Raw genomic sequence first — 13,648 nt, forward strand, 5'->3', positions numbered from 1 at the left:
TTTCAATGAACAGCCGATTTATTTCGTACTTCTTACATGGCCGTGATACAAGGGAGAGCAACCCCCCGGTTCAAGGGCAGTAACTCTATTGATACACTACAGTACACATTGCTGCTTTCTCGGTGACCTGGAAGGTTATGCTGTTCGCGCATCCATCCATGACAGTGTTTGTCCCAAACAATACAATAACTTCGCTTAGTGGAAGCACGTCAAATAGTCGGCACAGTGTAAACTAAATATTCCACTTTAAGTTTACGGATTTTGAGTTGGCTTCTCCCTCTCTAGTTGGAGAATGAGCTCCTCAATGTAAAATTATATCAAAATAATAAAAGAGAGACAAAAGTATATTCATTAAACAGTGTTCATTTTAAACTTTTTCACCTTGCGAGCTTGTTCATAGATTTAATCCTGGTGAACCGCTTCAAATCAGAGTATTTTACAGAACGGACACCGACTTCAAAGCTAAGGGCAAAGCCATTGTCCTTCTCAGAGGGGTTACATGATGATTCAAAACATCGGTCTGGAACTGAAAACAACTTGTTGACAAACACCAGCGTGTGCTTAATGCAGCTACTGAAGCAACCAATGCCGGATAAAAACGATTGTGGCCCCTAATGGTTTAACCGCGAGGGCGATAAAAAGATATCATTATTATCATCGATGGTGGCGAACCGCGCACAGCTGTAGAATGATATTTGACACAGGTGTCGTCAACCTAGTGCTGGGAAATTAACTCGAATTCAAACCAGCACGAGAAACAGGCATTGAATTTTGGTACGTACGCAAGTATAAAGATGCACTTTACGTATGAAGAACGCTGGGCAGATTTGTGATGAATTACAGAATTGTTTGCGCAGTAGGGTAGGCATTGTTAGTGTTCTGTTTGGTTTCTGCTACTTTTAATACAAACAAAAATGTCTCTCAAATGTAGCACCTCCCTTTCTCGGTCTGCCCCCAATCTTTTCTCAAGCCTTCTTTAATATTATTAAACGACTTTCATTTCCATACACGGGTAAGTGCCATGGAAACAGCTACTGCCTACAGGAAGAGGTGACGGGGTTCCTTCCCTTGATTGTAACACATGGCGTACCATTCAAAAGTACCATTAGCGATTAGGATTGTCTACACCAATGAAACCGGAAGAAAAACAAGGAGAGCACCCAAACAAGAATATATTAAAAGACACAAACGACGGAGAATTCCAAGTACCCGCAGAGAATATTTGTGTTAAAACTTCCTTCCGCATCGCGTGCTTTTTCCAGACATTTCCTGAAACCTCGATTTCTTCACCTTGAAAGCTGGCCAATTTCTGTGCAATTTGTTACAGCTGGCAGGAACGCAGGCTAGATCTAGAATCACTCCTCTCTGGATACAATCCGTGTTTATTTGTCGAACAATGCCTCCTGGTTCTTACCTGACATGCTGTTGACCTACTAGCCGCGTGCCATCCCTCCTCCATTACCTAACCCCCCCCTCTCTCTCTCTATATATATATATATATATCCCTCTCTCTCTCTCGCTCTCTCTCTCTCTCTCTCTCGCTCCCCGGCCCTCTCTCTCTCTCTCTCTCTTTCTCCCTCTCTCGCTACCCCTCTCTCTCTCACTCTCTCTCTCGCTCTCTCTCGCTCTCTCTCTCTCTCTCTCTCTCGCTCACTCTCTCTCTCTCGCTCTCTCATCCTCTCTCTCTCTCTTTCTCTCTCTCTCTCTCTGTCTCTCTCTCTCCTCTTTCTCTCTTTCTCCCTCTCTATATCTATCTCTCTCTCTTTCTCTGTCTCTCCCTCTCTGTCTCTCTCTCTGTCTCTCTCTGTGTCTCTCTCCCCCTCTCTCTCTCTCTCTCTCTCTGTCTCTCTCTGTCTCTCTCTTTCTCTCTCTCTCTCTGTCTCCCTCTCTCTCTTTCTCTCTCTCGCTCTCTCTCTCTCTCTGTCTCTGTCTCTCTCGCTCTCTCTCATCCTCTCTCTCTCTCTCTCTCTGTCTCTCTCTCTCTTCTCTGTCTCTCTTTCTCCCTCTCTATATCTATCTCTCTCTGTCTCTCTCTGTCTCTCTCTGTCTCTCTCTGTCTCTCTCTGTCTCTCTCTCTGTCTCTCTCCCTCTCTCCTTCTCTCTCTCGCTCTCTCTCTCTCTCTCTCTCTCTCTCTCTCTCTCTCTCTCTCTCTGTCGCTGTGTCTCTGTGTCTCTCTCTGTCTCTGTGTCTCTATGTCTCTCTCTGTCTCTGTGTCTCTCTGTGTCTCTCTCTCTCTCTCTCTCTCTCTCTCTCTCTCTCCGCCCCTACCTTTCACCATCCCACCTTCCTCAGGCTCAACGATCCCAGGTCAGTAGGTTGGTGGGATTTTGCCACTGGTGTATTTTTCTAATCAAGTTTTCAATTAAGGCGAAATGCTCTTCTGGCCAAGAAACACAACAAAATATATCTAGCAAGATCTGTTCGTCCCCATGTGTTTATTGTTCCTCCATGCGCCAGCGAAGTTTTCTCCGGGGAAGGTTGCCTGATGCTTGGGATCAATAGGTCACGTACGGACGCGTATGGCATATTCATTATTAGGATTGACCTGTGATTTGGAGGGATGCACCTTTGTGAAAACCATGAAAAACGGGTGCTATGACGACCTGTAGTTTATTTTAGGTTCGTTAAGTTTAAGTTTAGTTAATTTGAGTTGAGGAGTTGAGTTGAGATCAGTTCATTATGGGAATTCTTTGGCGCTTTCATAAAATAGTGGGGTGTTACAACAGGTGATAACTGGGCTTTACATTCCGAAATCGAGAAATTACACCGCAATGACTCTTGGTTAAAAGAAAAACCGAAAATAAGAATGAAAGGAACTGCTGCTTTCACATCATTTGCCTGTTTGTAGACCTGTGCAATATTAGAATCGTAAGTGGAGGTCACGTGATAGGTTAAAGGGTCAACGTCCGTTTGAAAGTCTAGTGAAACACAGCCACGTGTCAGGCTTTCAGTAACTTCTGTCTTTTTGCCGCAATCCAGATAAAAAGAAAGTAGCGATGTGTGTGTGTGTGTGTGTGTGTGTGTGTGTGTGCGCGTGCGTGCGTGCGTGCGTGATTGTGTTTGTGAGTGTGTGTGTGTGTGTGCAGTGGTTTTAGGCAATGTTGCTTCAAAGAATGTGACACAGATTAGAACCTTTTACGCTGTTTCCGGCATTTCTGTGGCTACAGTCGACGCGATTCGGATTTCGTCTCAGTCTGTGTTTAGACTGGTATAGCGGTTACTTTCTTCTACCGTGTTCCAGACTTTGACTGCATGGGTACCAGACTTGGGGTGGGACTGCCTTCAGGGGTGGGCATTCGGCGTAACTGTCGCATTCTCGCAACAGGGGGTGTCAATTTTGTGACAAAATAGTCAGCCAACAAGCTAGGGAGTCGTTGTGGCCGAAGGTTCGTTTTGCAAAAGTTTGTTTGGCTCCTCAGTTGACATATAACGTACGCCACACACAAGACAGAAGTCGCAGCACAGGTTTCATGTCTCACCCATGAGTCACATTATTCTGACACCGGACCAACCAGTCCTAGCACTAACCCCATAATGCCAGACGCCAGGCGGAGCAGCCACTAGATTGCCAATTTTAAAGTCTTGGGTATGACCCGGCCGGGGTTCGAACCCACGACCTCCCGATCACGGGGCGGACGCCTTACCACGGTTTTTGCAAAAGTAAACCGGTACCATTCTTGTGGCAATCATAAAACAAATATCATTACAACAAAAATTAATAAATCTTTCGTAATATGTGTACAACAATGAGTCGATGTGTGAAATATTATCCCAGAACAATGCAACCGGAAATTGCCGAAAGTGGCCGAGGGTTTTCGAGGAGTACCGGAGATTGCTGAGGTAAACGGACACGATCTCCTAGCACCTACGGTTTCTGGCGAAATTCGCTCACACGGCGAATTTCCACCACACTGATTGGATAACGAAATCCTGACGCAACAACACGAGTGGTTTATAAACATGTCACAAGTTTGCTTACGCTATAAATGCAGTGTCAGCAGTTTGCACTTAAACACCTGCATATTGCATCACTACTAAGTTTTCCTGCACGTTCTTCGGCACTTCGTAAAGAACAATGTGAAATTCTGAACTGCATGTAAACAAGTAGGATTGCGATGCAAACCAAATATGCGTCGAAACGCCCGTCTGTGAAGCTATGCCCCGCAGGCAAAATGTGTATTCGTACTAAGTCAGCGTTTCCTGTCTTCTTTGCGTGTGACAGCTTGTACAATGTATGTAGACCTGTAGTAATAGAAAGTCACATTTTAAGCTTTTTTTCTTTTTTTTTAAATGACTCGAACGTGAGGCGTTCACGCGTATTCGCTTTATATTAAGTCATGCAGTTAGTGACGGAGTAAACTTAGTACTGAATCAGTAAAATCAAAGGATATTTCTGTAGTGGACGCCTATATGTATAATTATATATATAAAAAATATATATATAACCGTTATTCACGATTATCAGAGAGTTCAATAAATGGGAATCAATAAGAGTGAGTATTTTCAACAAACAAATCTACATCAGTCGTCCAAGGCAATTGTGGTATTTAGTAATGACCCATTATATGATCACAACGCAAATCCTACTCAAACGGCATAGAAAAAGTGAACTCAACAGCTACACTCGTCGCAATCCGCAGAATAAAAAATTAAGACCCTTCTCCCACAGCCAAAACACACGATCAACCTTGGCCGTCTGGCCACGCGGAGAATCTAGGTCAGTATAGCACGAGCCAGGGGCACGTGCCCAGCGCCCCGCGAGCCTACGTCAGAGAAAAAGGAGTCGGTTTGTTGAGAAAACAGCGTGGACAGGCTTTCACTGCTGAGCAGGAAGGTGAGGAGAAAATAAACCCCTTTTCCGCTGCTGGAGTGGCTGATCGGTCGTCGTGAGGGCTTTTGTTCTTTGTCCGAAAATAAAGCACCACTCATTCGGCCTCCGAGCTGAAAAAAGTGGGCAACGAGGTCTGCATCTGGGACACTACTCTGCTTGGGAGTAGACCAGGGCTGTGGTGCACGAAGCGAAAGTGGGTGTCACCCAAGCGGTCGAGAAAAAACCGCGGAGTCTGATTCGTTAAGATCGCAACAAATCTCAATGTTAACCAATCCACTACCGCGGCTGGCTCCCACCCGGTTGTTTAACTTTATCGTGCATCTCGGCCCAGTTCGTTTTGGTCTTAGGCTGGTTTCAGACTGCATACTTCGAGTCATCCCGATTCATTCTGAATGGATCGTTGTGAATGAATGCAAATGCGCTAGGACGCTATCATACAGGAACAAACACAACTCCAAATGTAGGTTCCTTCCACTGTATTTTACAGGTATGACAAACATACACACAAATACACACAATCATGAACATAAATGTTAGGTATTCAAAAATCAGGTACTCACAGGTTTGGATGCAAAAACAAAGCGAGATTACAATCCCGTGCACAATTTTACTAACAAAACCCTCTACCCTTCACTTATGTAGAGAAATACACAAACAGTCCGTGAACTCATAGGCACACGATATCTACGTTACTGGTATCGACTCACTGCTCGTGTGTAGTCGAAAAACAGTTACAGTTCATATTCCGGCACACTCAAATCACCGTCTGCTCTGCCTACTAAACACTCATTATATCTTATGTACTTAAGATCTTATAGACATATTTTAACTCTGTTCATACACAGAATTACACAGCGTCTATGACCGTTCACTAGGAAATGTATCTGAATACTAATTCCTTCCACTGGCGACCTCGGTCTACTCAGTTCCTTTCGTCCTGTGACCTCTACGGTCCAACTATACGGACAACCATAACCTTGCAATAACTTCGCGAAATCCTGTCGAATTTCAGCTATGCTGGTCAAGAGTTATGATACTTCAGCGGCTTCTCAGATCCTTCACACTTGTCATCTGGCCACTATCTCCCTCTCAGACCGGTTATACGACGCACTGCACAACATAAATAATGGACATCTTGTCTTAGATATCTATCTGCTATGTTTACAGTTTACAGTGTTAGTCGATTCAACTTATGCGATAAACACTCTAGCGATATTCGAATGCTTATTCCATTTACCTGTTAAGTGCTTTCCTGTCGCATCTATCCGGGCTTCCTTCCTCCCGGCCGATTACTTGGACAACCCCTCAATGTCAAAGGACAGTGGTAAAGTGTAACAATACCCTAGTTGCAATTTACAACATCAACTCTTCCCGGTCAGTGAGCTGAATTCACAGTGCGTGCCACACACTTTGCTATGTCACGCTATATCTCTGGTTAGCGCTCTAAAAGCGTGGAGGATATCACTGTCAAACTTTGTCTGTTACAGTGTTATTCGTGATTTCCTTCACAATCGTCGGGTATGGAGCAGGGAATAATTAAGACGTACATGCAGACCTGCTTACCCTTACTATTTTGGAGTAATTTATTACTACTTTTTAGGATTTGGGGGAAAAACACTCCATTTGAGTTCAGACTACTATTTTCAAATGCGGGTCAAATTGGGTTTGTGTTGCTAATATTGGCGTTTGTAACCACTAGGTTACTTTTTTGATCATCGGATAACTATTTTTTTTACTTGATAATTACTATTGTCAAGTTTTGGAGTAAACAGGTCTGTACATGGCATCTCTGTGGACGTAGTGTCCTGATTGATTTGACCCGTGGAACGTACCCCAAAACTGGGTTCAGACTTTGGTGTGGTGATGAGTAGACTCTGAGAAGTTAACCACATTGTTGTGTGTTTGTACCCCGCAGGCTGTTGATTCGTGAGCGCTTATATAGATTGGAAATTAGGATTGAAGTGTGTCACACTGGGACTTTTTTCTCTCCAGATTCCTATCTTGATGGTCAACATTGCGTGACTGCATCCCACCTTGTTCTTGTTCTACTCAAACATTCACACCTACTCGACTTTGACCGTTACAAATCGTCTGACGGCGTGGAAGTTTGAAACTCCTTTTTCCAGCGATTGGGCGATTGCAAGACACATAATTCCACACATTATTATGAGAAGAACTCGTAATATGGACCCCTTTTTGCTTCTTGCTGAAAACTGCCTTTTGTCTTGCGAAGAAATTTCAGTGTGTGCTTGGTGGTTGTTCTCTTTTCAGCCAGCCTCAACAATTAGTTGAATTAGACAATCAGCGAAAATTAAAAACAGAAGAGTTGGAAACTGGTCTATTGTCATCGTCCAGGAACGCTCTGAAGTGCATTTAATTATGCTTTCAGAATACATAAGTTCAAGACGCCCCCCCCCCCCAAAAAAAATAATAAAAAGGCACTTTACTGGGAGGTCAGATGTAGAACTGTGAACTGAGTGGTCAGGGCTATTAGCGTAGAAAAACTCCTGGAAACTAGTAAACGAAGGACAGAACTGGAAAACAGTCTCATCTGCTCCTTTCCGCGTGTCTCCCAATCGACCCTTCCGTTCACAAGACTGACCTGAACTAAACTGAACTGAGCTGGTTCAGCGACATGAAGCTTTATTGATATATACTGACACAATAGTGATCATGCAAAGTGAGCTCTCTGAGTAGCAATCGCGCAATTAGCACAACGTTGTCATATTCCACTCATATCACATAAAATAACGACTTTATTTGCAACACCCGTTCTGCGCAATTGCGACAGCCTGAGCGTCCAGTTCGTCACTGCGGTACATATAACAGAATTTTGGAAGAGTGTGGCATTGTATGAGCCACGGAATGTGGGGTATGCTTACCTTTGAAAATTCTTGCCACTCAGACTCTGAAGCACTTTCGTGTAGTGTAAATTTGGCAGGTATCTGTTGTTCAAGTAGTGCGTTAATTGCAGCGGGTATTTGAACGGGACACGTGTTGGTCGGATGGTTTTCATGTCTATATAGTAGTCTTTTCTCACCACTGCACACTTTGCAAGTTCTGCGTTCTTGTGAATTTAACCATGCACGCGAGTGAAATACTGTTTAGTGCAACATCATGGAAAGAATTTCTTTTCTTTTCTTCCTTTCTTTCTTGCTGACTTATATGTTTATTTGAAGCTTGATCACTTGATAATGTATCTAGTTGTTATGTTTATTTTTATTTGCTCTCTTTCTGTTTTGCTTTTTTGATTAATATCGGTCTTTCTTTCTTTCTTTCTTTATTAGTTGATGTATTTACTTGGGTTTTTTAATTTATTTATTTGTATATTTGTTAATTTATTTACTTATTTTCTTATTTATTTATTCAATTATTTCTTTTATTTTTGCTTTTGGCATCGCATCCAGAGCTCGATAATGCATGCAGTGTTTTCTTATTTTTGTCTGAATTTTCTGAAAATCTGCTGTTAAATTCTTTCATGCAGTAGTGTTGAGTAGAGTACCAGCCCACATGTACTCCATGTGCTGAGGATTGCGAATTCTCTGCCACCTGGGATCGCTTGCACCGGTTTCATGGATAGCTGCAGGTGTCTGCCATTACCTGCAAAAAAGAAGAAACTTGTTAAAAAAAATCCGAGAACATTCTTTCCGCAAAACATTTGTTACTAAGAAATAAAAGTAGCCGCAATGTCTCGCTTATTCTCGCGGGCGAGACCTCAAACGGGATGCCAAAAAAATGAGTACAGATGAACTTCTGTATCCCTTGATTTACTCGTGCGCGACATTTCAAACGGGATGGGTAAAAAAAAATCGAGTACAGATGAACTCCTCGATTGGCTGGGCGTCAATAAATTCCTCCCCAAAAGAATCAACAGAAACGCAGTAGCCTTCAAACGAAAAGGCGGGATACTCGGACAGAAGATGAAACAAAATCCACAGAGAAAATCTCTTCTTGATGCATGGCCACATATCTCTGTCTCTGTTCCCCCCAAAGGAAGCGAAGGCTGCGATGCTAACCTCGCGAATGCAGGCGCCATCAGCTCATGCTTCGTCCTCGCTTCTTGCATTGCTGGGGTGTCTGCGACATGAAACGGAGGCTGCCATTCGCACGCACTTGATGGGGTGCGTGGTAGTGTAAGCTATAGCGCTTACTGTGAGCTACCTTCATTGACCTTCTCATCAAAGACAGAGACGTTATGTCACGACGACTGGGCCGCCAAAGATATTCTCAAAGATATTATCGTGTCAAAGATATTCTCAAAGATATTCTCAAAGATATTCTCAAAGATATTCTCGTGTCAAAGATATTCTCAAAGATATTCTCGTGTCAAAGATATTCTCGAAGATATTCTCGTGTCAAAGATATTCTCATGCCGTCCTCATTTCTATTTCCTTTCAGTTGTTTTTGGTGCGGGCGGGGATGGCGTCGGCATTGGGAGGGAACCCGGCTGCAAAAGTTATAATTCGAGATTGTGACTGTCTTTCCGAATGTGCACGTGGAATGCTATTGCAAGGCCACACACACAAACATATGAATAGTAAGGATATAAAGAGATGCCGCTTTTGGGGATGGGAGGAGCAGCTTTTGGACGGGAAATATTAAACTAACACGTGATGGCATTATTCCAGGGTAGCTATATCCCTCTGCGTGTTTGAACCTCGGGGTACATATTTCTTCAGTTCCGTGTTCTCTGCTTCAATGATAAGAAGTGTGACGCAAGTAGACTATAAATATCCACTATAGATCTGAAGTTATACAATCCTTGGGGGACACGGGAGGAAGAGAGAGGGGGTGGGTGGTGTGTGTGTGGGGGGGGGGGGCAATGAGTAAACATAAAAAGAGAAGGGTGCTTGATATAAATGAGTACGGTGGTAGCTTTATCTCACTACCTTCACACATCTGAAAATGTGTTAGGTATAAATGGAGGTTATTATATCTACTGCCACTGTGCACGACGAAACAGGGAGATTATTGATTTTTTTTTGGATTGGGTTTTGGGTTTTTTGGTGGGGGGGGGGGGGGGAGTGTCTGGTGAATTTGACGAATCTGAAGAATCTGGAGAATCCACTGTACCTAAATCTAGATGCACATTGTACGATTTGCTCAAAAACACACCAGATGTACGGTAATTCATAAAATCAAAGTGAGCGATTAGGCTTCAGAGCGCTGCCTCTCTCGGGTACAGTTGGAGACAAAGAGTAGTCCAGAAGTACCGCCTTGCTATGACGCAGCCCCTATAGCTACTAGTAACGTTCAAGTCCACAAACAAGGGAAGTAACCAAAACCGATTGATCTTACTCTGCCTATTTACGGCAGTGAATTTAAACTTTTAAAGCACTCCCATTTGCAAAGGAAGGCAGTCCTACTGCACGGTAGCATAACTTGCAACGCAGAATCTTATGTTTAGTTTGGAAGCGATCTGAGGGACTTTTTCTTCAGGTTTTATCCCTTTAAATCTTCAGGTAGTCTTCAAATAGAGGGTCTGGAAACAGCGATTTCCCTCTGCAGCTCCTTTCTACTCACTCACCGGATGACCCCTCAATGGTGGAGAGATTAATTTTAGTGAGCCCCTTGGAGTTTCTAAAACAAGGTCAGCAATGTTAATGAGATCTCCGCCTGAAATAAACCTCATCGCAAACACTGGCTCGAATCATTGTTTTTGTGATTTTTTGTATCTCCAAGACAACAGTGACGTCCGATACATCAAAACATAGCTTACACTGCGGTGTTAGAAATTGAACGGGTTTTATTTTGGAAAACAACATGAGAAACAAACCATGTCATTATTTGTCCTTATCGCGATTCTTGATGTGTAGGCCTAAACACAATTATGATTAAAACTGAAAATTAAACTGGTACTATGTTTGAGTCTCAAGACTCATAATTTCCCATCTGTTCAGTTGTGACTTGCAAAGTAAAAATATCACAATTATAGTTTCTTCGCCTCTGTTGTTACTTACGCCGACCCCAAAACCTGAACACAATGATATATTTTCCTGCCCACTGATGTAGGTAAGCCAAGGTAAACACAAAAGAACAATTCAGCATCACTTATCTCGCATCCGTATCCGGTAACGGCACAGCGACGAAGCGCAGGTGCCGTGGCTGTGTTCTCTCACTTTCTGCGAATGGTGCGCACCTGAGCTTTGTGTAGATGAGATACATTTGCACGTGCTGTACGGTAGCCAGAATCATAAAACAATGTCACTCGTCGGTTTCTCTGTGTGTGTGTGTGTGTGTGTGTGTGTGTGTGTGTGTGTGTGTGTGTGTGTGTGTGTATGTGTGTGTACGTGTGTGTGTACGTGTGTGTGTGTGTGTGTGTGTGTGTGTGTGTGTGTGTGTGTGTTATGCAATAGTGTGTGTGTGTGTGTGACAAGTGAAGTGAAATTGAAATCCTTTCAATAGCGAAGGTAGAGTAGATCTGCAGGGGAACGATTGAGACAATACAATACAGTACACTACAATACAACACAATGCAATGCAATGCAATACAATACAATACATTACAATGCTTTGCAATACAATACAATACGATACAATACTGTACAATACAGTACAATACAGTACAATTCAGTACAATACAATACATTACAATGCTTTGCAATACAATACAATACAGTATAATACTATACAATACAATACAATACGATAAAATACGATACGATAAAATACAGTACAATACAAAGCAATGCAATGCATTACAATACAATACAATACAATACAATATTATACTTTAATCGTCAGTCCTGTTCCTCAACTTTAACAAGAAATTCCTACGAGGTAGGAAAAACACCCCCGTTGGTCAAAGGGAAATAACCGTTCTCACTGCACCCATTCTCACTGCCACCAACTGAGAAGGTTATTTCCCTTTGACCAGTAATATGTTTCTCTATAAGTCCTTGTAGAATCTTAATCCACCAATAACTCCCTAACCGTGTGTTTGACTGGTCCCAATTTTTGTAAGGACCGTCTCAGGAATGTATAGAACCTGTTCACCAAGTTTGGTGACGATCGGTCCGTTCATTCTTGAGATCTATATGCGAACACAAACACACAAACACACAAACAAACAAACAAACACATCGACCGAAACCTATACACACCCCTATACCGGGGGTGTAAAGATAAATGGATCAAGGTCAGTTCTGGTGACTGTTTCCCTTTTCCCATAATAAAACATTCCATAAAGGCTGTCAGCTAGAAGTCATTTTATCAAAAATTCAGTGCCAAAGCTTCGTGCATCGAGTTTCGCAAAGTAGACTTCGCGAAGTAGACTTCGCCCAATTAATTTCAGGTTAAAACTAACCGTGATTGGTTACATGCTGTCACACACACAACGTCACAAGTTCTTGTTCTTCTCTCCTGCAGCCTCTTGTTCCTAGTCTTATAATCATCAACCTGACTGCTTCTACTTGTTTTTGTGCTTGTTGTGTTTGCTTTTTGGCTCACGTAAGTGTAGCCTATGCGATGCTAACTTTTGTCTGTCTGTGCGTGCGTGCGTGCGTGCGTGCGTGCGTGCGTGCGTGCGTATGTATGTATGTATGTCTGTGGTAGAAACTTTAACATTTGAAGACGTCACAACATTTGAAGGCGTCATATTATGACGTAAGAGGGTTAGACGTCACGCGAAGGAATTACTGAAAGTCTCGGTCATTGTTATTTTGAGCGGGCCGAGACTAGTTTTTTCTTCGAAATCGGCCATTCAGATCTAGATCTAGTGTCTCGCTTTCTTGCACAGTGTCACCTATGCCGCTTACTGTGTGTGTGTGTGTGTGTATGTGTGACGAAGTGATTGAGTTTGTGTTACTGTTTGTCGATTTCTTACGTGAGCCTTGAAGGCTTCCCCTCTTGTTCAGTGTGAGTTTCCGTGTCTTCCAGGTTCTTGTTTTTAACCTTTAATGTTTTCTAAGCTTGTCACAAACGTTGTTCTTCTGTCTGTGTGTGGCAGGCAGCAGCGTCCAGCAGCGGTCAGTGGGGTCCCTGGACATCGTGGTCAGTGTGCAGCCAGACCTGTGGGACCGGCCTGGCCTACAGGATACGACACTGTCACAGGTACACACACACACACACACACACACACACACACACACGCACGCACGCACGCACGCACACACACACACACACACACACACACACATACACACACACACATACAGGTACACGCACACACACACACACACACATACACACACACACACACATACAGGTACACGCACACACACACACGCACACGCACGCACGCATGCACGCACGCACACACACACACACACACACACACACAATCACACAATCACACATACACAAACATGTGGAACCGGCCTGGCCTACAGGATACGACACTCTCAGGGGTACACATGGGCACACGCAGACAGACAGACAGACCGCCGGACGGACACGCAAACATATATTGATGTCCATTTCTGTTTGATATGACTGCCAAATATGTGTCCAGGTCCGCGGATGGTGAAGGAGAATGCCCTGGTAAACACAAACAACACCAAGTCTGCAACAGACAGGTAATTGGTAATAACTAAATGTCAAACTGAATGGTTTTTGTTTGTTTCTTTCTTTCTCACTGTGTCTCTCAGCTTGTTCATCCGCATGTGTGTGTCCGTTTGTATATCAATCTTTGTGTTTGTCATTCCGCATATCTGCATATCAGTTGGTCCGTCCTCCCGTCTGTTTGTCTGCCCGTCAGTCTTGGAAATTGTGTGTGTGTGTGCGTGTGTGTGTGTGATGTGTGTGTGTATGTGTGTGTGTGCGTGCGCGTGTGTGTGCGTGTGTGCGTGCGTGCGATAGAGCGTGCGATCGTGCGT

General features: G+C 43.4%; 1 protein-coding gene across 1 annotated transcript in view; it reads left to right on the forward strand.

Moving 5' to 3' along the window:
• LOC138982492 (thrombospondin type-1 domain-containing protein 4-like) overlaps positions 1-13,648 on the forward strand; it is a 215,204-nt gene that overhangs the window by 122,251 nt on the left and 79,305 nt on the right. Inside the window, exons 3-4 of the mRNA XM_070355800.1 lie at positions 12,781-12,884; positions 13,285-13,348. Coding sequence (XP_070211901.1) covers positions 12,781-12,884; positions 13,285-13,348 — 168 coding nt within the window. The remainder of the gene's footprint in view (positions 1-12,780; positions 12,885-13,284; positions 13,349-13,648) is intronic.

The sequence above is a fragment of the Littorina saxatilis genome, linkage group LG1 (assembly GCF_037325665.1).
Source record: "Littorina saxatilis isolate snail1 linkage group LG1, US_GU_Lsax_2.0, whole genome shotgun sequence".
Classification (NCBI taxonomy): Eukaryota; Metazoa; Mollusca; class Gastropoda; order Littorinimorpha; family Littorinidae; genus Littorina; species Littorina saxatilis.